Source organism: Elaeis guineensis, chromosome 9 (assembly GCF_000442705.2).
Source record: "Elaeis guineensis isolate ETL-2024a chromosome 9, EG11, whole genome shotgun sequence".
NCBI classification, from domain to species: Eukaryota; Viridiplantae; Streptophyta; class Magnoliopsida; order Arecales; family Arecaceae; genus Elaeis; species Elaeis guineensis.
The window spans coordinates 70,868,098-70,895,960 of record NC_026001.2 but is presented as its reverse complement, the minus strand read 5'-3'; the positions used below and the strand labels follow the sequence as shown (position 1 = coordinate 70,895,960).

At 38.9% G+C, this 27,863-nt stretch overlaps 1 protein-coding gene across 9 annotated transcripts; it reads left to right on the top strand.

The window, feature by feature from the left end:
• The first annotated feature begins 837 nt into the window (after positions 1-837).
• On the top strand, positions 838-26,828 carry LOC105033953 (U11/U12 small nuclear ribonucleoprotein 48 kDa protein). 9 transcript variants are annotated; one of them, XR_012134479.1, is made up of 7 exons: positions 838-2,211; positions 3,765-3,879; positions 12,646-12,753; positions 13,372-14,162; positions 14,275-14,313; positions 22,565-22,627; positions 26,679-26,828. XR_012134479.1 is itself a non-coding variant. In XM_010908939.4 (5 exons), exons 1-4 carry the CDS (start codon positions 902-904, stop codon positions 14,140-14,142), a joined length of 2,304 nt encoding a protein of 767 aa, XP_010907241.1. In that variant the 5' UTR covers positions 838-901; the 3' UTR covers positions 14,143-14,162; positions 26,679-26,828. The 9 variants fall into 9 exon arrangements, 2 of the variants coding, with proteins under 2 accessions (XP_010907241.1, XP_029117288.1); XR_012134478.1 differs by having other exon boundaries at positions 14,275-14,325; XR_012134476.1 differs by having other exon boundaries at positions 22,565-26,828.
• The last annotated feature ends 1,035 nt before the right edge of the window (positions 26,829-27,863 follow it).

Here is a 27,863-nt window from a genome sequence, read left to right as displayed (position 1 = left end):
ATGAATTTCTGCATAGATCTCAAATTATGAGTAGATTAGTTGAAGTGAAAATGAAGATGAGTGAAAATTATTTTTTTTAAAAAAAATAATTTTATTGATATTCCGATAACTATTCTCTATTTAATGCTCAATTTTTATTTAATATGCGATGATAATTTAATCATGGAGATAAAAAGGATCAGAACAATTTTTTTTGTAAACAAGATATATATTTTTTTGAGAATTTTTTTGCATGAATACTCTTTTAAACATCTAAATTTACATGATACGTCCACAAAATTGCTATCTATTTATACATATAAATGTGTTTCTAGTTTTTTTCCTATCACCCCTTAAGGGTATTTCAGATATTTTAATTAAATTTAATGGTGTTAGATGATATGGATATATATATACAAAAAAGAAAAGAAAAAAAATATATAATATAAAAAAAATATTTTATAAAAAAAATATATAAATATTAATATTAAAAAAATATTGATATAAATTTGAATATTTAAGAGAGTATATATATAATTATATTTTTTTAATAAAACATGTATTAAGGTTTGAGATTAGGTTTGGGCCGAGCTTTTCATCGGTGTCAGGCACGATCAGGTCTGGGATTGAGGCGCGGCTCAGGTTAGGCTCTAGCAAGATTCGGACCCACTCATGGGAAAATTTGTGGGCCAAGCCGGTTTGAAGCCTAAACTTTATTATCCAGGCCGGGCCTTGGCATCAAGAAAATCTGACCGGCCCGCTCCAGTTCCAACCTTGTATGCAGATTCGACAATCCATGGGTCTGACTCGATGGTCTTAAGCAGCTCCAACCCAGGTCTCCAGTTTTCAGTGCTCGACTCCAACGTGCCCACCAACCCCCGGCTCTCTCTCTCTCTCTCTCTCTCTCTCTCTCTGTGCGTCCATGGATCCTCAGTTCTCCTCCAGTCCCTTCCTTCCCCTCGTTCGTCCCGTCCCCTCCTACACGCAAAACCCTCATCCAAACCCTAACCCTAGCCCGATCCCCATCACCGACCCCTCTGGCGCCGATCTCCCCACCACCATTTCCCTCCTCAAAGACCTTGCCGCCCTTGCCGAGACCACCCTTAGATCCGTCTCCGACTTTCTTTCCTCCTCCTCCACCGCCACCTCCTCCTCCTCCTCCTCCGCCGCGTCCTTCTGCCGCTGCCCCTACCATCCCCGACACCGGATGCCTCCGGAATCCCTTTTCCGCCACTCCCTTCTCTGCTCCTCCGCCCCTGGCGCTCCCCTTCTCGACCTTGCCTTCCTTGACGCCCTCCGCTACACCTCCTCCTTCAAATCCGACGCCCAGCTGCAGAAGGAGAACCACTTCGTCCGCCCCCTCCGCGAGGCGGACGCCGACCTCTGCTTCTCTCTCGACGGCGAGCTCGGAGACATCGGTTCCAACTTCTTCTACAAGGACTGCCCTGGCGTCGTGACCACACCGGAGCCCGATGCCTCCAGCAGGACCTTCACACTCCCTGGCTTCTTATCCATCGAGTGCGCCAACTTCGCCTCTGATTGTGATGAAAAATGTGGGGTTTTGGTGGAAGGGGGCGTTCGAATCCTTCCATCGGAGTTCTGGGCTTTGAGATGTGAGGTGGAGTCCTGGCGGGACTACCCACTGTCATACTCTTATGTTGTCCTTTGGGTCGCATCGAGCTTGAATCAGGTGAAAGAGGACGTTTTGAAGAGATGGGTAATCTCAAATTCTCCACAATTTGGGATTTTGATTGATGCCGCAATGAGGGATCACATATATCTGCTTTTAAAGCTATGTTTGAAAGCGATTGGAAGAGAAGCTCTTTCTTGTCTTAAGTTGCTGTTGAGCAAGGACAGTCTTTTAGATGTTAAATCTCCTAGTTTCAAGTGCCCAAGATTATTTGGAAGCTTGACTTGGTTGGCATCCCAACTTTCGGTTTTGTATGGGGATACCAATGGCAAGTTTTTCACGATTGGGATGCTTAAGGAAATGCTGATACAAGCTGGGTCAAGCTTATTGTTAATTAGATTAGGAGAAAAGAGAGATGAAGAAGATGGCTGCAGGAATGATATTGGATTTGGTGTTTGTAGTAAGGGGTGTAAATATGGTGAGTCAAATTCTATCTTTGTATCTCAGGTTGCAGCTGCAGTAGCTGCATTGCATGAAAGGTCCTTGCTCGAGGGAAAGATCAATTCTCTTCGATTTGCCCAACCACTCTCCAAGTCTCAGCTGTATGTTCTCTCCTCTTGTAGTTGTCACTTATTTTTCATTATTTGCATTCTATTATGTTGTTTCTGAAGTTACCATACTTTGTTTGCTGAAAAATAGTTGTTTTTGTTTTTGAAATCATCTATTTGTTTGCTGTTCCATAACTTCTCATTTCAATGTTCTATGAATCAGCATTATGTGCCAGTTATCATCAGTACTAAGAGCTAGAAGAAGATACAGATCTCTGACCATACAATTGAAACAAAAATATCTAACTGACAAAGGAGTCACTGAACTTGGATGTTATGCATGAGGACTCTAGGATGCTTGCATGTTCACCATATCAGACTAATAGAGAAAGAAGAAGAAGGAGATGGAGAAGGAGAAGATGAATAACGAGAAGTCGCCAAAGCATTTGTCAACATGGTTTAGCGAACACATTTTTCATTTTATTTCATGATTAGCTGATCCCTTAGTCCTAATTGATCATTTCTGCAAGTGAATAGAAAATTCAAAATTCCCAGATTAAATATGCATTTGGTTGTCAATGTTTCAATCCTTCTAAATAATTAAAAAAACTAATTCACAATTTTTTATAATATCACTATGCAATTCTAAGCTGTAGAATTAAGCAACCATACTTCAGCTTGGATTTTACCTGACTTGTACTTCAAAATAAAAGAGAGATGGCATAGACTGCTGCTGCAATAGTGACACCTTGAGCTAAATTGAGAAAATTTGTTAATTACATTAAGCAATCAAGTGTGCCATGAAGCATAATGGCTGATGGAGACTGAATGCTTTTCAAAATTTCATGCTTTCCAAGCTTAAAAGCTGTCAGATTTCTTGTTAAATTTTTGAGCTGAGACAAGCTGCCTTGTCTACAATACCCACTTGATGAATATATATAGAGTTAGAAGATGTACATTATGAAAAATTGGAGCAGTTCGTACATGTGAACCAAAGCAGTATTCTCAGTAACACTTATTGATGCATGTGAATTCAAAAAGTGGTTTGCCTATTAACCTTTAGGTTCAGAAACATATATTGCAATCTGTTTCAAATTTTACTTAGTCTTATTTGGTTTGTGGCATTTGACCTCATCATTTTCTAGCTGTAATTAATGTATGTTCTGGTACAGAACCAAGGCTTTCCATACCGGTTGGTATCATGTGGTACTGTATATATATATATATATATATATAGTTTTTTTTGACACTTTTTAAGTTTAATTCATCCTTTGTCAAATGGGGATCTTAGAAAGCGAAAACAGTAGCTTCTAATGCTAGGAACGAAAAAAAATCATTTTTATTCTTAACAAGTACTGATGCTTCAACTGGAATATAATGCACATGTGGATTGCATACATGCATTATACATATATCTACCTGTTTCACATTTTGGATGTTTTTAGCATATTATATTGTTCTTTAGATATTTATTGATGTGATTTGAGACATACCACTATTGTAATTCTGCAAAAAAGAAAAAAAAACACCTTTGCAAAATTGACATCGTAGCTAAAGGAATATTGATTTTGTACTCCATCTCATAGAGATTTTTTCACTTTTTCCAGAATAATGGAACATTCATATGCATCAGCCAGGGGTAGTGAGGAACGAGGAAAACGTCCTAACTATAGACCTCTATTAGAATATGATATGCTTTCTGGGTATCGAGTGCAAAACCAGGTAAGCATTTGATGAAGTTGATTAGCAATTGCTTCAGAAATCTAATTTCTTTTGCACTATGATCAAATTATGGAAGAAAATGTTTATCTTCAAATAGAGCATATGCCAAGATGCTGCATTTTGTATAATAATCGGTGACTATGAGCATTATATTTGCATATACTGCAAACATAGCATGCATGACCTATAAGTTTTACCTACTTTTTTTTTTTTTTTGGATGCTTCTTGTTTTTGCTAGAGCATGAACACCAAGCGATCACTAGGTTTTTGTTTTAGTAACTTGTCACTAAGGGGGCATTTGGTATGGAATGATCATTACATGATCAAGATGGATGTGAGTGGAGGTGATGAGATTGCCGTGTTGATTCCTCCTTGGTGATCCTATGGTATATCCCACTTCATTCCACTCCTCAAATCACCATCCAACCCAATGATAAAAAACTTATCCTTGAGATTGGATATCCAAGATCATCCAAGAGCAATTAACTTGGACTGAAATCTGGGGATAAAAATAACCCCTCAGTCTAGTAGGAAAAATTGGCATATCAATATACTTACATTATCATATATATTATATTTTATATTACATATATTAAATTATAATATATTATCAATCATGTCATAACCATAGTATTATTCAATTATTTTAAATTATAATAGAAATATATTGTTGTACTTTACATTTATGTTATGAAATTATGTAATATATTACTTCTATTTGCCTTATTTTTCTAATCAAAATAAATATTGATATTAAAATAATAATGTATTACGAGTCTAATTGAAAATATCAATCTCATAATAACAATTAATATATTTTATAGGATTAATAATTTTAGGATTAATAAATATATTTTTATGGAATATATTAATAATTATTATATTAATAATTTATTATAATATATTTTATTTGATTAATAATATATCTCATGGAATATATTAGGGGTAGTTTTGGCCTTATATGATCAGTGATCTTGGAATCTCAGGGGATACAAGATAGTTTACTTGTGGATACTTGGGGTTTTTTAATCATTGAAACATAGTATATCAAATGTGGTGATGTTAGACCATTAGAGATCAGATTATCTTCAGATAAGGATCACTAGTGATTGAAAATCACGTAGGCGATCCCATTTGGGTCGCCAAATGCCACCTAACGGTCATGAATTTTTCCCAGTTTATAGAATTTTGTCACTTAGAAGTCAAAGGTTTTCGTAAGCCATTGTAAATTGGGTCGAAGAAATGAAGGATATGCTTGTGTGCTGTTACTTGCATGGAAGGATAGGCCACTACCCAATTATAGTCCTGGCAATCTGGGGTTTTGGGAGGGGCAGGCTGGGGACATAGACGAAACCTCTTTTTTTTGTGCAAAGTGGCTGCCCAAAGACTTGAACTTGTGCCATTGCACTGGTCAGCCCCCAACCTTTTCCGTTGTACAAAGTAGTGGCCCCTTGTCAACATGGAAGGATGTAGTTGAAAAATATTAAACACGAAGGTTACGAGTTGCATCTATAAATAATGCTTTTATGAGAACAATACGAATGTTCAATGAAATGTTAAGATGGAACTATATTATGAGGAGAAAGGCTTAAACTTGTATTAAATGATGAGTGATTATATGAACTGTGTTTATGAGAACATAGTTCCATCTATAGAGTGTAAGATTTTGACTTTCTAAGAATTATTGCTATGCTTTTGAGATGTTGAGGTAGATGTTGTATGATATGGAGAATAACACTACTAGAATTGTGATAAAGGAGCAAGGATAGCTTGCATTAAGGCCATATTAACATAGATGAGGGATAAAGGAAGGATGATGATTCATTAGGCTAATCCTACTACATATATCCCATTTTTTATTATGCCTATGGATGTTCCATTAATCCACTAAGTTTATTTCCCCCTTTTTTGAAAATTCTATCTTAAGTCTGCTTTATTTTGCACCTTTATTGGTACATATCTAAATTTATCGTAACTGTGTTTCTAAATTTATGCTGTCTTTTTTATTGTAAAAAATAACAATCATGATTATTTTTCAACCAGAATCTAGGGTTGTTGGTCGTTGGGTCATTACCATTATCTAGGATTGAGATGTAGTGTGATGATACATTTTTCTTTCTTTTTTTCATTCCTTCATTTTTTGTAAACAATCTAGGTAGATAGTATGAAGAGGCTATCCATTCTCAAGAAAGAATTCAAACATAGAAGTGCACACCGCACCCCCCTCTCAAACTGGAAACTCAGTATTACTGAGATTATATTTGAACTTATGTTGAAGATGAGCAATGGATTTTTAACCCATATGATGGTCAAGCAGCTAATATAGCTTCGGACATTTATATAACTGTATACATACATGAACAGTTTTGTAATTTATACAGACATGTGGTTTTACGACCTGGTTCTTCTTGGTTTGTCCCTATTGTTTTTAATTGGATGGATGAGGAATTGTGTCTTGGGAGAGGTTGATGACCATGGAACCTATTAAACTGGGTACCTTGTTTGGTATTATCTGTACCATTTGGTACAAAACTGGGTTGTGGATCAGGAGCATCCTATAGCCACATATCGCAAGGACTCAAGGAGGAAATGAAGGGTAAGCAGGGGCTTGGATTTTGCATCCTCTAAACCCAAATCTAAGTAATGATTCAGTTATCATCTCCCTCACTTTTGTTTCACCATTTTTTTGGCTGAAAATCAAAAATAAAATAAATCAATGTCAAACTTCCCCATTTGTTATACAGTTTTGATATCTTGTATATCGAGTATCGACCTTCAATGCCATATATTTTTGTTTTTAGATGTATATTGTATTTTTATTAAATAAAATGGTTATTTAAAATGTGTATAAATGCACACATGCTACCATATTGTTGCAGGTTATCGGTCAATTTTAGGTGTGTTTATGCCCAAAATTGGTTTGAGTTAAAAAAAAGCGCTGGTTGGAATGCCTTACCAAAGTAAGAAGTCTAGGTACCAGACCTTGTATCGATAGTCAACTTGTGCACCCCATATCGAATGTCAGCATGGTACATATCTTGGTAATGGCACTATATGGCGGACATATCAAGTCTCCACACCTATTGGTATCGTATGATACTCTTAGGATTGGATGGTATAGTTTAATACAACAAACCATGTGTGGTACCCATGGAGGGCATCTATAAAAATCCTTAACCAACTTTAATTTTCAAAATTTCAATAATTTTTCTTTTTAAAAATTATTTAAACATACTAAAAGTTAAATCGTAAAAAATTGGAACTAGTTTAGATAATTTAGATCTATTTTTTTGAGATAGCATGCATTTTGCTAATTATCTAAATTAATTCTATTACTTCATGATTTTGTTGGAGAGGATCCTTTACGAGTGGAATACGGATCCTCCGCTTAAGATCGCTAATCCAAGTGATGATATTGATACTGTAATAGGAAGAAAGAAGAGAAATAAAAAGGATACAATCAAATATGTGGATCAGTCTAAGGTTTATCTTTACGGGGCATGCAAGTTTTATTATGAAAGAAAGAACAAATATAAGAGGAGATTATACCCTCTCAACTCTCATACATTAGTCTCTCTCTCAACAAAAAGTACTAAACCCTTACAAAGCTCTCAAAACCCCAAAGAGACTTTCTCTACTGCTCTTTCTGCTCCATGGGCGGTTCTCGAGACGTTTCCTATGTTTCACAGCCATTAGATCTTAAAAAATTATAAAATCAATTTTTGTTAGGACTTAGGACCCCCCAAACTATTGGATCGGGCTCGCACACCTTTCTAGCCTTGGATCACCAAAATAGCTCCAGATCGCACCTCTCGATCGTCGGATCACATGATTGCATGCGTAGATCGTGATAAATCTTTTTGGACTACGGCGGTCCACGCCTCGCACATGGATCGTGACTCTTGCGGGCATGCGAGCGCACCCTGGACTGTGCGGTGGGCCACTTGTCCGTGTCCTAGGTCGTGCGCTGCGGGCGGGCCTGCATGCTGGGGGCTGCACGCGCCAGCGGGCTGCACACCTACGGGCTTCTCGCACATTGGACTTCTCTGCTGTGGGCTTCTCCGTCTTGAGCTGCTGTGGGTCGAATTTGAGGCATCAAAATCTAGCAATCTCTATTTCGATTCGACATTCGGCTTTTACATAACTTTAAGAGCTTCTGGATGATCTCGCCCTCATGCCTTGGGGCAAATATTTGACTACTTATTGGATGGACAAACATGGGAGTCGAATCTGACTGCTCGATCTTATCTCTGTCATATACTGTGATCTTTTTGATTTGAGATTTGCTCGGAGTAGTCTCCTGTGGTAATAGAAATTTTATCTTGCGATAGCGTCTGTCATCTTTCCGAATCTCTTGTCTTGTATCCAATCCACCTGCACTCAGAGCTCCACCTTGTTCTGAGCTTCCATTGGCTTTGGAAGCTCCATATAGCGTTGCGCTCCCAGTCAAGAGGTAATGTCCTCTGTACCTCTTCTCTTTCATCCCAATCATACTGTCGTGTAGAACCTTAGGATTTCATCATCAGTTCTTTATCTGTAGCTGCTTGAATCCAATCTGCTCAGTGAAATTAGATTATTTCTAAAATTGGATATGTATTGGATCTCGTCTAATTTTTTCACTGCTCCATCATGAGTCTGTAAGCTGACAGTCCCAATGCCCTTGATCGCATAGTTCGATCCATCCGATAGATGAATAGTGCCCTTAATGCTCTCTAGAGAGTCAAACAGCTTCTCTCTACAACAAACATGATGTGAACATGCAGAATCTAAAATTCATTATGGGAAAGAAGTAGATATCTCATCAGACATTAAAAGAACATTATCATTTTTTTTGTATCACTATCTTGGATCGTCATCGCAGTAGTCCTCGTCTGATCTCTGAGTTGAGAGCAATCTCTGACTTGATGCCTCTACTCATTACACCTGTAACACCTGATCTTGTTGTAGTCCTTCGACTTGGATTTGGATCATATATCTTGCGATCTTCTGTCCCTTCATCCTTTGCCACCACCATCTCCAGTCACCACTATAATCGAGTCGCTATCTAAATTCGAAGCTCGATTCTTCTGTCTGAGAATCTCGTTCTGAAGAAGTGCAGAAGTAACATTATCCATCTTGATAGTGTTCTTCTCCATAAAAAGAGCAGTCACGAAGAACTCAAAGGAAGATAAAATGATGAAAGCAAGATCAACGTTCTGATCTTCTCCTCAATCTTATCACCAACACTAAGAAGATCAGTGAGGATCTTCTGAAAGTTGCTGAGATACTTTTGCACGCTTTATCCTTCGTTTATCTGCAGCTGGTAGAACTGCTTCCAGAGGAAGAGAGCATTGGTGAGTGACTTCGTCATGTACATCTCTTCGAGCTTCGTTCACATCGTCATCAGAGAAGTTTTGCTAAGCATATGGATCATCACATCATCCGTCAAGTATAAGCGGATCGTACTCACCACCTGTATCTAGAGCTTCTTCGAACTCTTTTCCTCCATGGTAGTTAGCTTTTTCTCGTATAAGAGAGCATCAATCAATCCTTATTGGATGAGCACATCTTTACCCTCGCTTGTCATAGGGAGAAATGCTTTTCCATTATATCGATTGATCTCCATTTTGATTGAGCTTGTCTTCTCTATCTTCTTTAATCTCGATCAACATTACCACAATCTGGACAACCACATGCTTTGATATTACTTGTTGGAGAGGATCCTTCATAAGTGCGGAATGCGGATTCTCCGTTCAAGATTGCTAATCTAGGTGACGATTTCGATACTGCAACAGAAAGGAAGAAGAGATATAAAAAGGATATAATTAGATATATAGATCAGTCCAAGAGTTACTTCCATGGGGCATGCAAGCTCACTATGAAAGAAAGAACAAATATAAGAAAAGATTACATACTCTCAACTTTCATACATCAATCTTAACAAGAAGCACTAAATCCTTACAAAGCTCTCAAAATCCTAAAAAAATTCTCTCTGCCGCTCTTTTTGCTCCACGGGCCGTTCTCAGGACGATCCCTGTGTTCCACAGCCGTCAGACCCTTAAAAAAAATTCTAAAATCAATTTCTATTAAGACTCAGAACCCTCCAGACCGTTGGATCGGGCCCGCATGTCTTCCTGGCTGTTAGATCGTGCAAAACAGCTCCACATCGTGCCCCTTGATCGTCGAATCGTGCGATCGCATGTGTAGACTGCGATAAATCCCCCTTGGACCGCAGTGGTCCATGCCTCGTGCTTGGACCGTGACTCCTCCTGCGGGCTAGTGGTGGACTGCGCGTCGCGCGCGGTGCACGCCCTGCGCGGGCACCGCACGCCTTGCACGCGGGCATGCCTTGGACGAGGTGTGCGGTGCACACCCTGGACCGCACGTGCAACGCACGCCTCGCATGCACCACACGCCTCGCGCACGGGTGTGCCTTGGACCGCACGGTGGTTCCCACATCCGTGTCTTATGCCGTGCGCTGCAGGTGGGCCTGGCCCGCAATGTGCTAGCGGGCCGCACATCTGCAAGAAGGCTTCTCGCGTGCTTGGCTTCTCTGCTGTGGGCTTCTTTATCTTGGGCTGTTGTGGGTCGAATTCGAGGTGTTAAAATCTAACAGATTTTTATTTAAATAATTGATTATATGTAGAAAATATTTTAGATTAAGTTTGATTTTTCAAAAATAAAATTTTGATGATATGATTGAGAAGTGGTGTTTCATTTATATTTATTGTTAGTTTTTTATTTTTTCAAAGCACTAATGTTGGTATTAGACTATCTGTATGGATGGCATTAACCCAATTATGGGCTGAAAAAACCTATCCTAATCTTTAAATAAAACATACAAGTTGTGAAAAAAACTTCTAAATATTCAAACAACAAAAATATAAAAATTAAAAATAAAAAATAAAAAATTGGCATCCTAGGGAATCGTCAGGATGATACTGTCCCAAGCAATGTTGTCAAAGGTCCGCTGTGTCGCTATCGGAGCTCGGATTGGTCAGCTGATGGTGTGGTTTAGTACGTCCCTGTGCCTTTTCGTACTAGGCCCGAATTGACACAGAGAATGAGAGAGAGAGAGAGGGGACCTCCAAAGGCGGCCACGCCGGTGCTGAGCTTCACGGAAGCCGGAGGAGAGAGAGGGAGAAAAGGCTGTTGGAGGCCTCTGGAGGGCTGGTGAGGTTGCAACACTATTGTCGAGCCCTGTATCAAGTTGGAGGGGCTCTACCCTCCTTTCAATCGAAATAGGGGCTTCAGTGCCTATTTTCTTTTTTTTTTGGTTTTATTGGGTGAAGTTGCTGACTTCATTGTTTTTTTTTTTGTTTTTTTTTTTTTTAAGTCAGGAGGGAGGACCCCCTCAGCCGGCTTTCCATCGGGCTTGACAGTGGTGCTATAGCCTCGCCGGCCTTTGGGAGGCTTCTAGCAGCCCCCAGCCTCTCTACCTCTCCTTCCCTCTCTCCACTCTCCTCCAACTTTCTACTGAGCTCAATAGCGGCACATTTGGTGGCCTAAAGAGGCCCCTTTTCCTCTCCTTCCCTCCCCTCTCTCTCCCTCTTTCGGCCTAAAGAGGCCCCTTTTCCCCCTCCTTCCCTCTCCTCTCTCTCCCTCTCTCTTCTCGTCGTCTCTTTCCTCCTCCGTCGGTTTTTCATTTCGATTGTTGGAACCGTCTAGGTCCGCCACTGGCATGGCTTGGTATGCTTTGAATAGGACAGTTGAGGATGGTTCTACAAATCCTAGTACCATCCCTATTTGGCCTTGGACTGATACAGGTCATGATACCAGGATTTAAAACCTTGTTATGTGCATTTCTTCATTTATTCATTTTGCAACACATTTGTGTATTATTCTATGTTCTCCATTTTTGTGCATCTCTGTGTACCATGCGCATGTGCATTGTGATTCTATACTCATACATGTATAACATATATGTATTGGTGTAATTGTATGGGTATGACATTATATATGCAAGCACGTGATTCCAAGAACATAACATATATGAATGTGACATGTGTTATGATGAATATAAATTATATGAATATAACAATATGAATATAACATCTGTTTGTAATTTTATGGACGTGCACATATGCATACATATATGCATGCACGTGATTTCAAGAACTTAACATATATGAATATGCCATGTGTTATAATGAATATAGATTATATGAATATAGCAATATGAATATGACATATATTCTTCATATGTGCATATGCCTATTTGTATATCATTATAGGAAAGATTATGCTAAGGAAAAGCTTCAGTTTTAGAATTTTAAGTGACTTCATGCCCTACTCTGCAGTTTGACTTGTGTATGTATGCGGAAGAAATTTTATAACTTACTCCTCAGCAAGATGATATAAGAATACAGTGGTAAAGTGTAAATATTCATACAGTTATGATTGGAGAATGAATCTGGAATCCACGGACAATTTGCTTGCCTTTTGTTATGGTGACATTTCTCCTCAGCAAGATAATATAAGAACACAGTGGTGAAGCGTAAATAGTAATACGGCTTGATTGGAGAGTGAATCTGGAATCCACAGACAATTTGCTTGCCTTTTGTTATGGTGATGCCAAAGTTCATGCTTGGCTATATGTGCTTGGTTAGTTTAACTCTTTTGTAGGGGCATTATTCTTTCTATACATATGATACTTGTCATATATTTTGCTCTTTATGTGGTTACACTTTAACTTTGTGGCTAGTGCGTAGAATTCATCTCTGACAATGTAGTAATAATTCACTTCATAACCTTCTTCTCTTTCATTTTTACACCAATGTTTTCCAGGATGAGGGCAAAGCCAAGACAAGAGAAGAGCTATTAGCTGAGGAAAGGGATTATAAGCGGAGAAGAATGTCATACCGTGGCAAGAAAGTGAAGCGAGCTCCAAAAGAGGTGCCAGTTATCAGATTTGTTGCAAACTCCAAATAAATTTTGGACTTATTTGGGCTACATTTGGCAGAATTTGAACCATACTGAATGTAGTGCTGCCTGAAATTAAGAAGCCACACAGCTGTGCATCTAGTTATCACAAAATGAAAATTTTTAAATGGTTAAGTGAAATGGTTTAGTTGGTTTATAGTGAACCATATTGTTAAATTTTGGTATATATTATTCAAAATTTTTAGATAATATTCAATAGTATAAGTTCTTAATTTATATGGTTCACCGTAATTCTAACACTCTAGCACTAGAGATGCCATTCGATTTGTGCTCATCTGATGCAAATTTAGGAAGCCTGCTCAAAATTTTATATATGGTTTTTAGGCATTTAATAGTTTGGCTATCCATTTAATGTCTGTCATCAAACTTTTCCACTGTTAAGATTTGAATGCAAGCCTATAGATAGGATTCACCTTCTCTTCCTGTATCTCACATGTGCTGTGCACACATACACATGCATGTCATCTAGCCCATCGACAATGTAAGCCTGTGCTTATCTGCTGCAGTTTGCAGTTTGTCTTTTCAGACAGCTAGATTTTTAATGCTTATATGGTTCTAATGTTTTTTAAGGTATTGAGGGACATAATTGAGGAGTACATGGAGGAAATCAAACATGCAGGAGGGATTGAATGCAATGTAAAAGTTTCCCCAGGAACTGCAGTTTCCACACTCAAATGCAATTCTCAGAGTGATGTGACTGGATATATTCATGGATTACAAGGCAGTGGGTGCAGTCTATCTGAAACAAGAAAAGAGAAGTCATTACATTGGGATGTTTCTATAAGTGATAAATCAAACAGGGGCCATGATCTGCAAAAAATTCACCAGAAACCAAAATATGAACACTATGGACATTGGGAGGATCATGAAGGAAGCAAGCATAAAAGAGAAAACAAATATGGATCTAGAAGCCCCTCAAGCCACAGGAATTATGCTCAGTTGCATGATCGAAATGAATCCCATAGGGAACGATGTGGTATGGTAGACTGGAATGATACTAGTTATTCTTCGACATCAAAAGAACGTTTCAGTCGATCAACATTAACTTCTAAACATTCCAAGAAAGAATATGACTATATATCAGAAAATAAAAGTAAAGAAAGGGCTAGGACTTCTGAGAGTCATAGGGCAGAATCAGTGACCCAAGATGCATTTGGGGACAGGTATGATCCTTCTAGCTCATATGATGAGTATGGTGCCACCTATGGTGATGTCTCTGTAGGCAGCAATTATCTCAGATCAGACAAATTTTCCAGTCCAAGAAATCATGATCAGTATCGGGATAAAGGCAAATATGACCGTCCTACAAGAAGGCATAACCAAGGTCATCATAAGAAGTAAAGTTATTCCTTCTGTGTGATGTAAGTATTTATGCCCTTTAAAGCTTTCAATTCCATGGTTTTTTTCCTTGTTCTATAAACCTTGTTTGTTCTTATATTTATTTTGAAGTTTTTGCTTGTCATATCTATGCAGTATTAAGTTATTCAGGCATCAGGACTATTTTCTACAACAGTATCCTTCTCTGTATCCTCATATGAAAGCACATTCTTTTACATGCGGATATCAACTTTGTGATGTCCACATACTCTTAGTTCTGATACCGCTGGATTGTGCTTATTATCTCGGGAAGTATTATGCTAGAATTGGTCTAAGGGATTTTTGGATGTATGCCTTCCTCAATATATGAAATAATGTGAATATCTTTGTAAAGTTGCTATTTGCATATATACCATTATAAATTACTTTTTTTGTGTGTATACTCTTATAAATTTTTTCTTTGCATGTCTACCTATGCCATCTAACACTTGAAGAAACGGGCTGTTTAAAATTGATATGACTGAAATATCCTTAATGAGTAGACATGCAGAAATAATACTTTATGAGGTTATACAAGCAAATAGTAAACTTTCAAGGGCATAAATGCATAATAAAAAAATAATATGGATGCATACACTCAAATAAATTTGTGAGGGTATATATATGCAATTCAAATTTTTATAAAGAGTATACATGTTAAAATCCCTTTCTATTATGAATGAATTGGCTGTACTCTAGTATAGTTCTTAGTTTTGGGTCCTATCCTCCATAAGTTTCCTTCATATATGATTTTTTTTTTCCCTTCAATAATCAAAGATATGGACCAATCATTTTTATATAATTATATTCCGCATTAAATCTTAGCGTCCACCCTTGGAATCATGCATACTTGATGAGCCCTAAGGTGATGTATTAAGTGTAAATGACGTTCAATCAAGTCTCCGACCCCGACTCTGTTTTATTCCTGGAATGTTGGTTCTCTTGGGTAACACCTGCATGTCTGGACTGAATTATAAGCAGAAATAGTTGACATCAACCATATCAGGTATAATCATAAACTTAGATACAACACCATTCATAATTTTGGATGTAAACAAACAGTACTACCTGCATATTAAGAAAAACTAATACCTAACAGAATCAAATCTTTTAAATTATGGTTATAGAAAACAAATCTATCTGCAATTATATCAATAACTTTCCATGACATAGATTATATAATTCCATCAACAATACTTTATATAAAGCAAAACCCATTATAACTCATCAAGAATAGGACTAATTCATAACCTGCGTATAAAGAAACTTGTCCAGAAATGGATATAAATGTAACCAACACATTCTAGATCTGGATATAGAGCTAGAGAGGTTCACAAGAGCCTGTTAACGTTGATCAATATACAAAATCTCTAGTATCCAAGGACAAATTAAAAACACATTCCACAGTTGCATGAGTTATCTTCATATGATCCACAAGCCCACTTTACAGCTCCAAAATGATGACATGATTACAACCTGAAAATTGAAAACATGAGCTTATGGAGAATGACAAAATATCCACCGCTCCAGCAGAACGTGTGATCAAAAATACATTTTCCACCCCTCTAGCAGAACATGATCAAATCTGCAATTAGCAAAAAATTATTTGGAATGAGATTCAACTCTATATCAACCAACAAATTATCTTGAATGACAAAATTGCATGAGATGAAGGCACGAAGCAATTGTTGTTGCCTACCTATTAGCAATTAAGTGGCAAAATTGCATGAGAAAAATGCATAAAGACAACTACCATGGACAAAATAAGGTTTAAGAACACTATCAGTGCTCATGAGTTGATGTGCCATGAAACTTTTAGGAGGGACATCTTACTGCAATCATGGTCTATAAGTCAACAGGTTAGATTAGGTATATACCTGCAAAATGAGCACTTTATAGATCATCATGAAAAAATTAACAGAATAGAAGATAGAACCACTTTCGAAGTTTGAATCAAGGTTGATGAACCAATGAATTCATTGCCGCAGGATTAAATATATCAATCTCTTCATGAGCACAGTTCAGGTTGCAATTTAAAATCACAGGCTTGAATATTTTCAAATCATGCAAAGAAAGTGAAGGAATCATCAGATACACTAAACATGGTAGCTTCCATGGTGTGCAGATTCCCCAAATAAATAGAGGTGTATGAAATTAAAAGCCAAGAATTTGCATGAAATTTCAGCTGTGAACTAGGCAAACAAACTTAAAATGTATATTGTGGTGTATGATACATAAGCCACTGTTGACTTGAGACAATATAAATAAATTCTTGAAGGTTATATGTATTCACTCTGATGCATGATGCATATGACACCTTTGACTTGAGATAATATAAAATATATTTTGGAGGTCATATATGAAATAGATTAACTTAAGTTCTTACTAGTACAATATTGTATATACTAATGTATTACAATACTAATCCATGTGCATCTAGGCATATAAGTGGAGTTCATACTTCCAGATTCCAACTTTCAAATTGTGTTTTCGTGAAATTTGTCATCTGTGTGATTGCAATTTGGAAAAGTTTATATAGAAGATGCATGCATACTCACAAATTTGTTATTAAAAAGAACAAAATATGCATAAAATGAATGATCATCTACAATGCACATGCACCTTAAAAGTTGAGAATTTATGTACTCATCACGATAAAACTTATTCTAAAGGATATTATTACAGAAAGAGATTACATTTTCCTCATTATACCTTTGTATATCTTTTGAATATCCATGTGAAGATGGATGAACATGCACTTGAGCCTAGCAATCAATCACTTTGTCTCAGGTTGACTTTAGGCAGACTGTGCGCCTAAAAGGTGGGCTACTTTGTTCTTGTTGCATGTGTGAGTCCTTATAATGGGTTTCATTACTATATGCTCAGTTCAGTGCAGTTTAGTATTGCCAGATTATGTGCATATTTTGGTGTTTTTCTGTGAATGATGAACATAAACTTAAAATTTGGGCAAAGAATGTAGATTATCAAAGGCAGTGCTGACAGTAACATTCATGTTCCTTCTTATTTGAAGGCAGTAAGTATGAAGTTTGTCACATGTTCAAGTCTATCCCAAGTAACTATTGTATTTTGAGGTGCATCTATCACCTTTTGTTATAATCCCTTTTCGGGAAGCTCTTCTATTCAAATTCTTCAGAAAGAAACATTTTTCATATACTTGTGAAGTGTTTAAAGGGTAGCTGCAGTATGTGGTTATCAGGCAACAACATAACCTGCATGCTTTATGGAGACAGATACATTAATATACATAGTTCGTATTTTGTTTAAAAATTCTGAAGTACATGCAATATTTAAATTCCAATAATAACAATCATAGAAATAGCAAGCTTTAGCATGTACATAATCATGGTCCTTTCACCTGCGGCATAGACCTCTACGACGACGCTAAGCCTCGGCCCCTTCTGTGGACTTCGCTGAATTGACCACACTGGAGGAATTTTTTTGTGGTATGTCGAGGCAAACCTCTTACTGCACGGTGGGACGAGCACCTGCAAAACGAAGTCCACACTGATCGGAGTTGTCTCCGACGGAGACCCTCCGATGCTTAAGTCAGAGAGGGAGACTGTGCAACAGTAGTATGGATGAGAACGGAGACAGAGCTCAGCGTTAAAAATGGCTTACCGAAGCTGTTGTCTTACCTCCTTTTTATAGAGTAGATGGTCGTAACCGTTGGATATGGTCCAGCATTTGGTGGCGTAGAATCACAGGACAGTAATCTCGTAGTGGATTATTAGTCCTCATGGATTACGCTGCGATATCAGTGGAGTAACCGTCCGTGACGGTTATGATATATTTGAATTAGTCGGCCGACTATGCGTCGGGGGTTGGCCGTCGGTTAGTAACTCTGAAATACCGACGGTCGAAGTAGTCTGTTGTCTGTAGAGTTCGAACATCAGCTGCTTACCGATACTGAGTCGGTAAAGGAGATTCGGTCGGTCGATTAAAAGTAGTGTCGACCTGCTCAGCCGACATATAGTTGGTAGTCGCTTTCAGGATCGTTTGTTCATTTGATGGGTAGAGTCGGGTGTCGGTCGGACTATTTCGGAGATTGGTCGGCAAATAGAGGCCCGTCGATTTTTCCCAACAGTTGCCCCGCCACTTCTGAGTCCGAATGGCGAGTCATCACGTGCGTAGCCACGTGGTCGGTCGCTTTGGACGAAAGTTGTTATCCGTCATGTCGAGTCTCGATTTTATCGTCATATTCTCCTGAATACGGCCGATCATCTCCTTTGTGTCCTTGAACTGCCGTATCAGCAGAGAGATCTGGTGTCAGGCGTCGTTTGTGGAAGATGAGCCGGCGTCAGTTGTTATATCGGGAAGGTGAATCGACGTCGTGCGATTCAACTCTGGCTTGTAGATTCCCACCACGTGTCGGGGCGTCATTGGGTCGGAGTTGTTCACGCGGATGGAGATGACGTGGTTCAATCTGGTGCAAGTGCGTCGAACCGTCGGGTCGATGATGGGCTCAGATGTTGCCATGCATCGTCATCTGGCATGGCTTCGGCCTGGCCTCTTTCATTCAGACCGTCGGGCATTCCTTTATGTAAAGAGGCTCTGTCAGCCAGGTACTTATCCTCATTTTGTCTTTTCTGGAAAGAGGGCTCTGTTAGAGAGCAGCTTGTGAGCGAAAATCGTCCCTTGTTGCTTTCCTTAGTCCAGATTCCTTGAGTATTTTCGATGAGTGAGGTTGTCACAGGAGGTGGTCGGTCGGGGGTTCCGGTCGACGATTCTGTCAGATTCGGAGGTTTTTCCATTGTGGGATCCGATCGTTAGTTAGTTTTGGAAGTGGCATTGTGCTTCGGGCCGATGTTAGCTTTTTACTCCTAATGTCGATGGTGGGGTCGACGATCCGTTTCTGTGTATTCCGCGTCCCCGCCCCAGTTGCATGATCAAAGTCATTTTTGTCGGTGGAAGAAAATCTGAAGTCCGTCTTAGCTCTTTCGAGGAGTATGCGATTGTCGCTCGGGCTTCGATGAGGAGTGTATGGTCATCGATCACACTCTGAAGCCCTCTAGCTCTGGTTGCTGGTCGGGCTTTAGCAAGGAGGGTGCGGTCATTAATCGCATTCTTCATGTAGAAGTGGATCAGGCTGTTGATGTGGTTGGCTAGGCTGCATGATCAGCCAACCATCTTCGTGGTTTGACCCAATTCGTAGCTCCCAAGCTAGAAGGCGAAGTTTATCAGAGATATCGATCCAAGATGGACCTATCAATTCTTTGGTGGAATGAAGATTAGTCGGTGCTTCTGACTTTTCTTTTTGTAAGGATGTGTAATCGGACTTCTGTCCAATTTTTGTCATCTTTCTTTTAGATAATGAAAGTTCTTTTCTGAAATACTTTTCTGTGTCGTCGAATTTGTAATGTCTGTTTTGTGAAGCATTCTTCGAATGTAGATTATAGACCCGACTTTCGTAGATTTTGTAGAATCTGCTAGTCGTGTAGCATCCGACGTACTTAGTTAGGATAATCGATGGCGAGCCGAATATCTATTGCTCGGACCTTGATCGGGCTTATACGTCGTGTTGTTTATAGAGCGATCTCTGAATGTAGCTCATTAATCTGACTGTTATGTAGATTTCGTAGGATCTACTAGTTGAGCGGTGTCTCACGTATTTGGTTAGGATAACGAACATCCTCTTCTGAAAAAGTTATTACATTGAGTTATTATCGTTTCACCGACTCTTCTTCAGAAGTTGCCCTCTGGTCCAGCCGTCTGGTGATCATGTTAATGACTCCTGCGGTCGACTGATTATTTACAGCTTCCTCAGTCGGCTGGAGGTTGAGTCGGTGGATCTCTCTTATATTTTTCGAGGTAGCCACATCGTATTAGAGCTTCTATTTTGTCCCTAAGCTGGATGCATTGTTCGGTGTCGTGGCCGTGGTCACAGTGGAACCGGCAATACTTCGATCGCAGTTCTTTGTTTTCATCGATGGAGGGTGCCGTAGGTATTCTGCTCCTTCGATCTTCATGAAGATCTGCGTACGGGGAGCAGAGAGAGGAGTGTAGGAGTTATACTTGTCGTAATTCGGCCTCGGACTCCGTCGTCGGGGTGAGGCTCGCTTATCGATCGGGGGCCTACTTGATTTGACTGGAGCCTCTCTTCTTCTGCTTTTTGTTCTGACCTTTACTTTCTGTCTAGCGTCGGTTAGAAGCTCCTTCATCCGCGCGTATGTATTTGTACGCACGCTCTAAGAGTTCAGCATACATTCGAGGGTCTTATCTAGTGAGTACGTGAATCGGGACCCCCTCAGATTTCTTTTGATGGCCGATATGGCCATGTCTTCGTTGAGGTCTCTGACCTCAAGTGTGGTCGTATTGAATCGGGCCACGAAGTCTTGGAGTGTTTCGGTCTCTCCTTGTTTGATCGAGAAGGGACTGTCTGAGGTTCGTGACGGCCTCCGACTGGTGCTGAAGTGGGCCACAAAGGAATGTTCCAGCTGTCCGAAGGAGTAAATATTTTTCAATTGAAGTCCGGAGTACCAGGCCCGAGCAGCTTTCCGAAGCGTAGTGGAAAGCCGATGCATAGGAGGGCGTCAGTTGCTCCCTGGATCGTCATCAGAGTCTTGTAGCACTCAAGATGATCGATTGGGTCGGTGGAACCATCATAGGGCTCCACATGTGGCATCTTGAACCGAGTCAAGACCGGTTCGTCCAAGATAAATCGGGAGAGGCTGGGCGGTATGGAAATCAAAGCCATTTGAAGATTTCTGACCGTCCGTCTGGAGTTGGGCGAGTCGGCGGTCGATTTTCTCGAACTTGCGTTCGTAGTCTTCAAGCCACTGATGGTGGGAGATTCCAGGAGTTGATCCTCCCGATGAATTAGAGGAGAGGCAGATGGTGTTCGCAGTCGTTTTTCCTTGCTTGATCTAATTGGGAAGGAGAAGGGTGCCGTGAATGGTAGGTAGCGCGTCGAGAGTGCCGCGAGTGCTGTTGCTCATCTCGCTGAGGGAGTCGAGATGGCCGCTCTGACGGAGGCGGCAGAGATCGCTGCGGATGACGGCGGCTGGTCTGGATGGCATTGAATGTGCCATCGGTTGCTCCGCTGGCTGTTGTGGTGGCTGGGTTTGCTATTGTTGGAGGCTTTTGACTGCTTCCGCGAGTACGTTCATTTGCTGCACGATTGCAGCAATTTGGGTGTTTGTGGTAACCACGGGGCATAGAGAACTGGGCTCTGCTACCGGAGGCAGGGAAGGAGCCTCTTCCCGACAGAAAGAGTGTTTCGCCGATCCAGTTGCCGTTGATCGTTGAGCTCTGATTTTCGTCATTGCGAGTTTCTTTCTTGCGCTTTCTCCTACCTGGTGCGTTAATCTGTTGCGGCCAATTCCCTCGTCGTCTGTCGTCGGGGACGAGCACCTGCAAAACAAAGTTCACACTGACTGGAGTTGTCTCCGGCGGAGATCCTCCGATGCCTAAGTCAGAGAGGGAGACTGGGCAACAGTAGTATGGATGAGAACGGAAATAGAGCTTAGCGTAAAAAATTGCTTACCAAAGCTGTTGCCTTATCCTCTTTTTATAGAGTAGATTGTCGTAATCGTCGGATATGGTCAGAATTTGGCGACGTAGAATCACAGGGCAGTATCTCGTAGTGGGTTATTAGTCTCCATGGATTACGTCGTGATATCAGTGGAGTAACCGTCCGTGATGGTTATGATATATTTGAATGAGTCGGCCAACTATGCGTTGTGGGTCGGCCGTCGGTTAGTAACTCTGAAATACCGATGGCCGAAGGAGTCTGTTGTCTATAGAGTCCGAACATCGACTGCTTACCGACACTGAGTCGGTAAAGGAGGTTCGGTTGGTCGGTTGAAAGTAGTGTCGGCCTGCTCAGCCGACATATAGTCGGTAGTCGCTTTCAGGGTTGTCTGTTCATTTGGTGGGTAGAGTCGGGTGTCGGTCGGACTGTTCCGGAGATTGGTCGGCAAATAGAGGCCAGTCGATTTTCCCCAATATCATGGTTCAACTTTGGTCTGTTGTTCGTAGTTATAATAATTGTTATAACTATAACCAACAAGCCTTGTTTCCTGTCTTTGCTTTTGGCTATGAATCTATCAATGATGAAAGGTTACACACTCTATTATTCAGCTTTTTGTCATATTTTTTTTTGTTTTTCTTTACCAGCCTGCACTATTTGGAACCTTTTTTCATTACTGTCGCCTTATGTGGTATCTATTACAAGAGGATATTATCTGTGTTAATTCTTCCTCAATTTTTTGTTACTGTGAATATTAGCTTCCTCTATTGTACCTTTTTCTGATTTTCATCTTCCTATTTATCATCTGTCCTATTCAACCTTCTAATTTATGAGGTGTTTGGATCTTCTTATTTTCCCACATTCTGATCCATCAAGTTATTATCAGTCTTGCCGTTGGTTAATTAACTCTTGCTTCAGCAACCTCAGCAAGTTCTGATCATTCTATCCTAACGTTTGGGGTGCTTGAAATGATCTATTAAGGTAGTCCTATTAATTCTAACTGGAGCTGCCTCAGTTTTTTGTTTGTTTTCCTTTAAAAATTAAAATACACAAACAAATATAACACAACCTAAAAATGCTTTCATTATTCACTTTATATGCTACTATCTTGCAAAAGGTTGCAGAGATGCTCAACTTTTGTGCTAGGTTATGAAAATGTTTTCAGAATAGTATAATCCTATTAAAATGATTTGCTCACAAATTCTCAAATTTTAAGCTACATTTATTTCTTTAATTAAGAATCATGCTGAAAGCAGTAATCGATTTCAAATTTGTAATAATCAATTTACTTTTCATTTCAAGAGAGCGATATTGCTTCTCACTTAAATAATTTCCCAAACTCAATATTGGCTTTTAATTCTTTTTTTGCTTAATCAAGCTTTTGTTATATTGTTCCAAACATCAGTTGATGCCTACTCTCTAAGAATGCTGATAGCTTCTATCTGTTCCTGTTTGTCAAATTATCTGCTGGTGATGCATAGCTGCCTGAGCACCTCTAAAAGAATTTCCATTAGAATGAAGGTAGTAATGTGTGTATGTTATGTATATGAGTGTGCATTCGCATGTAATTCACATATATAAGTACACACATTTATATGTGCAGACACAGATTTTTGTATGTGTATATACAAGATCATTTTGTTCTTATCATTAAAGCATGTGCCATGCTTTGCACTTCACACCTAGGCTCCAAAAGACCTTGGCGCTTTGCTTTTCCTTAAGGCCATTGGAAACTTCAGAATTAACATATACCATAGTACATCTTGAACATAATTCATAAGTTCATTCATAATTTGTATAATAGAGATGGGCATGGATTGATCTTAGTATAAGCCTATTGTGACTAAAAATATGCTTGTAATATCATGACAACTACTAAAGCTTATTTAATGCTCTGGAATGTACGCCTTCAATGATTTGACGCCTTCAATGATTTGAATGTATTGCTTTACGTATGTCCTGCATCAAGGTTTGCCGAACAAGTATTAGGGCTTGTACTGGCCAGCAATTGGTTAAGTGTGATAAGGGTTTGTAGTTGTGTCATTTTGAGGCGTATAAAATAGGGAGGGGGAGAACGAGGAGGTGGAATGTACGCCTTCAATGATTTGAATGTATTGCTTTACGTATGTCCTGCATCAAGGTTTGCCGAACAAGTATTAGGGCTTGTACTGGCCAGCAATTGGTCTAAGTGTGATATGGGTTTGTAGTTGTGTCATTTTGAGGCGTATAAAATAGGGAGGGGGAGAACGAGGAGAGTAAGAGAGAGAGGAGGGAGAGGGAGAAGGGGGAGAAGAAGGAGACAGAGGGAGGGAGAGGATTGATCATCCGGATGTGAGAAAGAGGTCTTGTGAACCTTACTTTCCTAGATAGGTGGTGATCTTGCCCTTGATGGTCACTGGAGACAATGGGAGCAGGACTAAGAATTGCGGCAAGGTCCATATCAGTCCCATTTGATGGCAAATAAGTGACCCAGAGTAGATTTGGACATCGTAGTGTGATGATAAGGCCGATGTTGGCACCGCACAAATCTTGTGCATCCCTAGCATCATCGGTCTTGGATGATGCTTGATGGTCGAGATCATGGCTTGGGGAGTGTGGATTTGGTGGTAGAGAAGTTGGAGGATGGTGTCACTATGACAATCATCATCGCCATTCCACTTTCTCTTTCGTCCCATTTCTTCCTCCTTTGTTGGATGAGCCGTCATCGGAGCGGAGAATGCAGTGACGGCAGATAGAGAGAGGGAGAGATTTTTCATGTGAGAGAGAGATGAGTGAAGATCAAGACCGCCAGGTGGTGGGGTGCTTGGGGGTTTATTAAGAGCCGAACTATCCCAGTTTATGACAAGTTCAGTTTGGTACGGTCTGAGCTGCTTGGTTCGAGATGGTTTGGCTGACCTTGTCTTGCATGAACCTATCAAATTACCTTTTTCGGTCCCCTATAATTTCACTAGTAAAAATTGTACATAGCTTTTTGCCTTTTTCTATATTTTTCTATCAGTTGCATGAGTTACAAGATAACCCCAATTGTTGATCTTTTAGGTATATATCCAAATTAATTCTTTGTAATGGTTGTTATTTATCTTAATCTTTGTTCAGTTACACATTTCCATTACTTCATTGATAACTAGAATTTTTTTTAGCTCCTTTTTATACAAAATATATATTTTTTTCAATCAGTGAATTCATTCTTGGTTGTTTAAAACTTCTTAGATAAGTTAGTAAGCTAGGTTAGCTCACTATCTCATGATTTTTCGAACGTCAATAGGTATTTCATTTGTCTCTAATGCCTTACACTTTCACATCCTTTTCTAAGCTACCTCCACTTTTATGTTTGGGTTTTATATGACCAGACTCTCAATGCCTCACAAATTGTAGTTACTCGATAAATATTTCTTTAGTAGAAACAATATTTGAAAATAACAGCTTCGTCTTCTTTAGTAGCATATACAGCTGCATAGACCTGCATCTATAACACCACAACCTATTTTATAAATTATCATATGCAATATATGTTTTGTGTTACTAGTCTTTTTGCATGTTTCTTAGTCATCTTGTATCATTTAAAATCCTTGATATCATGTGTTCTGCATCAACTTTCAAAGCAAATCCTCTTATGCCTTTGCCTTTTTGACCTTATTATCAGAGTTTCAAACTCCTTTTTTTATCTTATTATTCCACTTACAATTTGTTTATATGTATATGTTTTGTCTTTCAGCTCTCTCAGAACATTTTAAGCTCTCTTAATACTATCAATCATTTGTTCCCAAATTCTATTTGGTTTAGTTCTCAAGTTCCAATTTTTCCTCCTTAAATAATTTATGCCTGAAAGATGTAATGTTTTCTCCTTTTAAATTTCACCATCATAGTATCCTGCACTTGGTGTACATGTACATCTAACGTTACTAGCCTATGTTGTGTGGTTAAGCTTTCTTCTGGGATCACCATACAATCTTTTCAAGTTGGTTTCTCCCTCTCTCCCTCTCTCCCTCCATGCAATTAACAAACTACATTTTTCTTGCATTTGATCTACTCCCAGAGGTTACTGAATATATATCTTTTTTTTTTTTTGTTGTATTTCTAATAACTAGATCATATTGCTATACATTATATCTAGATATATTTTGGTGGGTGTCAAACCCTAAATCTAGAAGTGCAGAGAACCTGACTCCCATACCAATGATCAATACCTATTGTTATGCTTGATATATAGTGTCCATTATGTTGAGATATATTCAGCTCTGATATCAAAATTCTGATTCTTGGGTTTGGAGAATCTGACAGTCTGTACTTGTGTTTCACACTTATGGTTGCACAAGTATTGGGGCAACATATACCATAATTTTAAATTGTGCCTACACCTGGAGAAGGTTTCTGCTGCATAAACACAGTTTTGCAGGCTTCAACCTGCTTTTAGTAAATTGTTTCATATGATATATAATGATTCGACAATATTATATTGTTTCTTGTATGGATTATATTATTATGATCCAAATATATTGGTATAAAGGGATGACAGGTTCTGCTGTTTTCTTTTTCCCTTCCTTTTGCCTTAAAAAAATTGAGTTCTTTCTTGCTCCAACTACATTATTATTAGCTTCTTTCTTGGGTAACCCTATGTTGGTCTATTCTAGCAAGTGCTATTCTGAAATCTTCAATTTTTTCATTTCTACCAACAATTTTTATGTCAGCCAATGAATTCTGTGGCTATGTAAGATTGCACTATAGTGTCATCTGAATGACAGATCACAGTGCTTGAAGTTCTTGTTTGCTCAAAAGTTGCAATAATTCAGTAAGTGATGGTAAGAAATAGAAACAAGTTTTTCTTCTGCCACATGTATGCTTCATCTGTTGACTTTATTTTTGTAAGATTTTAGATATTGTAGTGTTTCTCAGATAGCTATTGGTACCTTTCCTGCATCTTTTTGTTGGTTTCTATTGTTTAGCTTGGCATCATTGTTGAATTACTTAATTTCACTTTTTTAAAATATATCAGGTTTTTATTTGTTTAACTGTGTTTTGTTTTATCTTGTAGGCACCATTCCTAGAGATCTCTGGAGCATCAAATCTCTGATGAAGTTTTGGAATTTAAACTGTTTCCCAACCTTTCTCATCTAATACTGTTATTAGTTTGTGAAGATTCTAATACTGTTTATAATTTGTCAATCTCTCCCTTCTAGTTTGATGCTTCGTGCTTTGATTTGTTACATTTTAGGTATGTTTCAACATATTCTTGAGCAGAAATTTTAATATGATAAATGGGAATTTCTACATCCAGCATCATTAAGATAGGCTGTTTGAAAGATCCCGGCAAAACAATAATGTTCACCCTATTGGTTAGCCTTCTGATTGCATGTGTGAACAAGCATTACCTGAAAGTAGAGGGTGTAATGTGTCTGGTTGGGTTTGTCATGGTCAAAAACTTTTGATCTATGAAGTATCCATTTCTAATCAGTTTGAGAAGCTTGTTTTTTCTGGTGTTCACAATATGTGGAATAATTTTATATTCAGATTGCCACAAATTTGCTGATTGTTTTGTGATTTTTGTGGAAGCAGGCGGTCTTGTTGGACAAGCAAGCATTGTATCTGTCTGAAAGGCTACTAAGCTTCTCTTGCTCTATGATATGGTTTTCTCCAATACATCTAGGTTCTGCTAGGAAGTCTGGGCTTGGGAATGAGACCGAATTTCAAACTTGCATCTAAATGCAAGTTCAGCACACGATTTTAGTGAGTCAACTAGTTTAAAGTTAATAATTTTCAAACTTAAAATGACTATTGTCATAATAGCCCTCTGTATATAGTAAATTATCATAGATTTATAGTTCTATTTATATCTTGTTTGATTGAAGCATAATCAAAATCTTAGTGTTGGCTGGGATTGTGGAGCTGCAATGACAGTGGGCGAGAGTTTTCAGAAGTGTAAATCTGATTATTATTATTATTATTATTATTATTTGTATCTGTGGGTATGTACATATATTCTCCCCATGTGTGTTTGTGTATATGTATGTATGCTCTGTCTGTGTGTGTGTGTGTGTATGCGGAATGTTCTTGCATCATTCAACATTGCAAATGACACGATAACGTCCAAGTGAATGAACTTCTAGGGAAGTTTATATTAAATAGATTTCAGATTTTCATTGGGATTGACATAATCTTTGGTAATCAATACTGCGTTCATTGATAATCGTTGGTTGACACCTTTGATTGCCCCCACAAG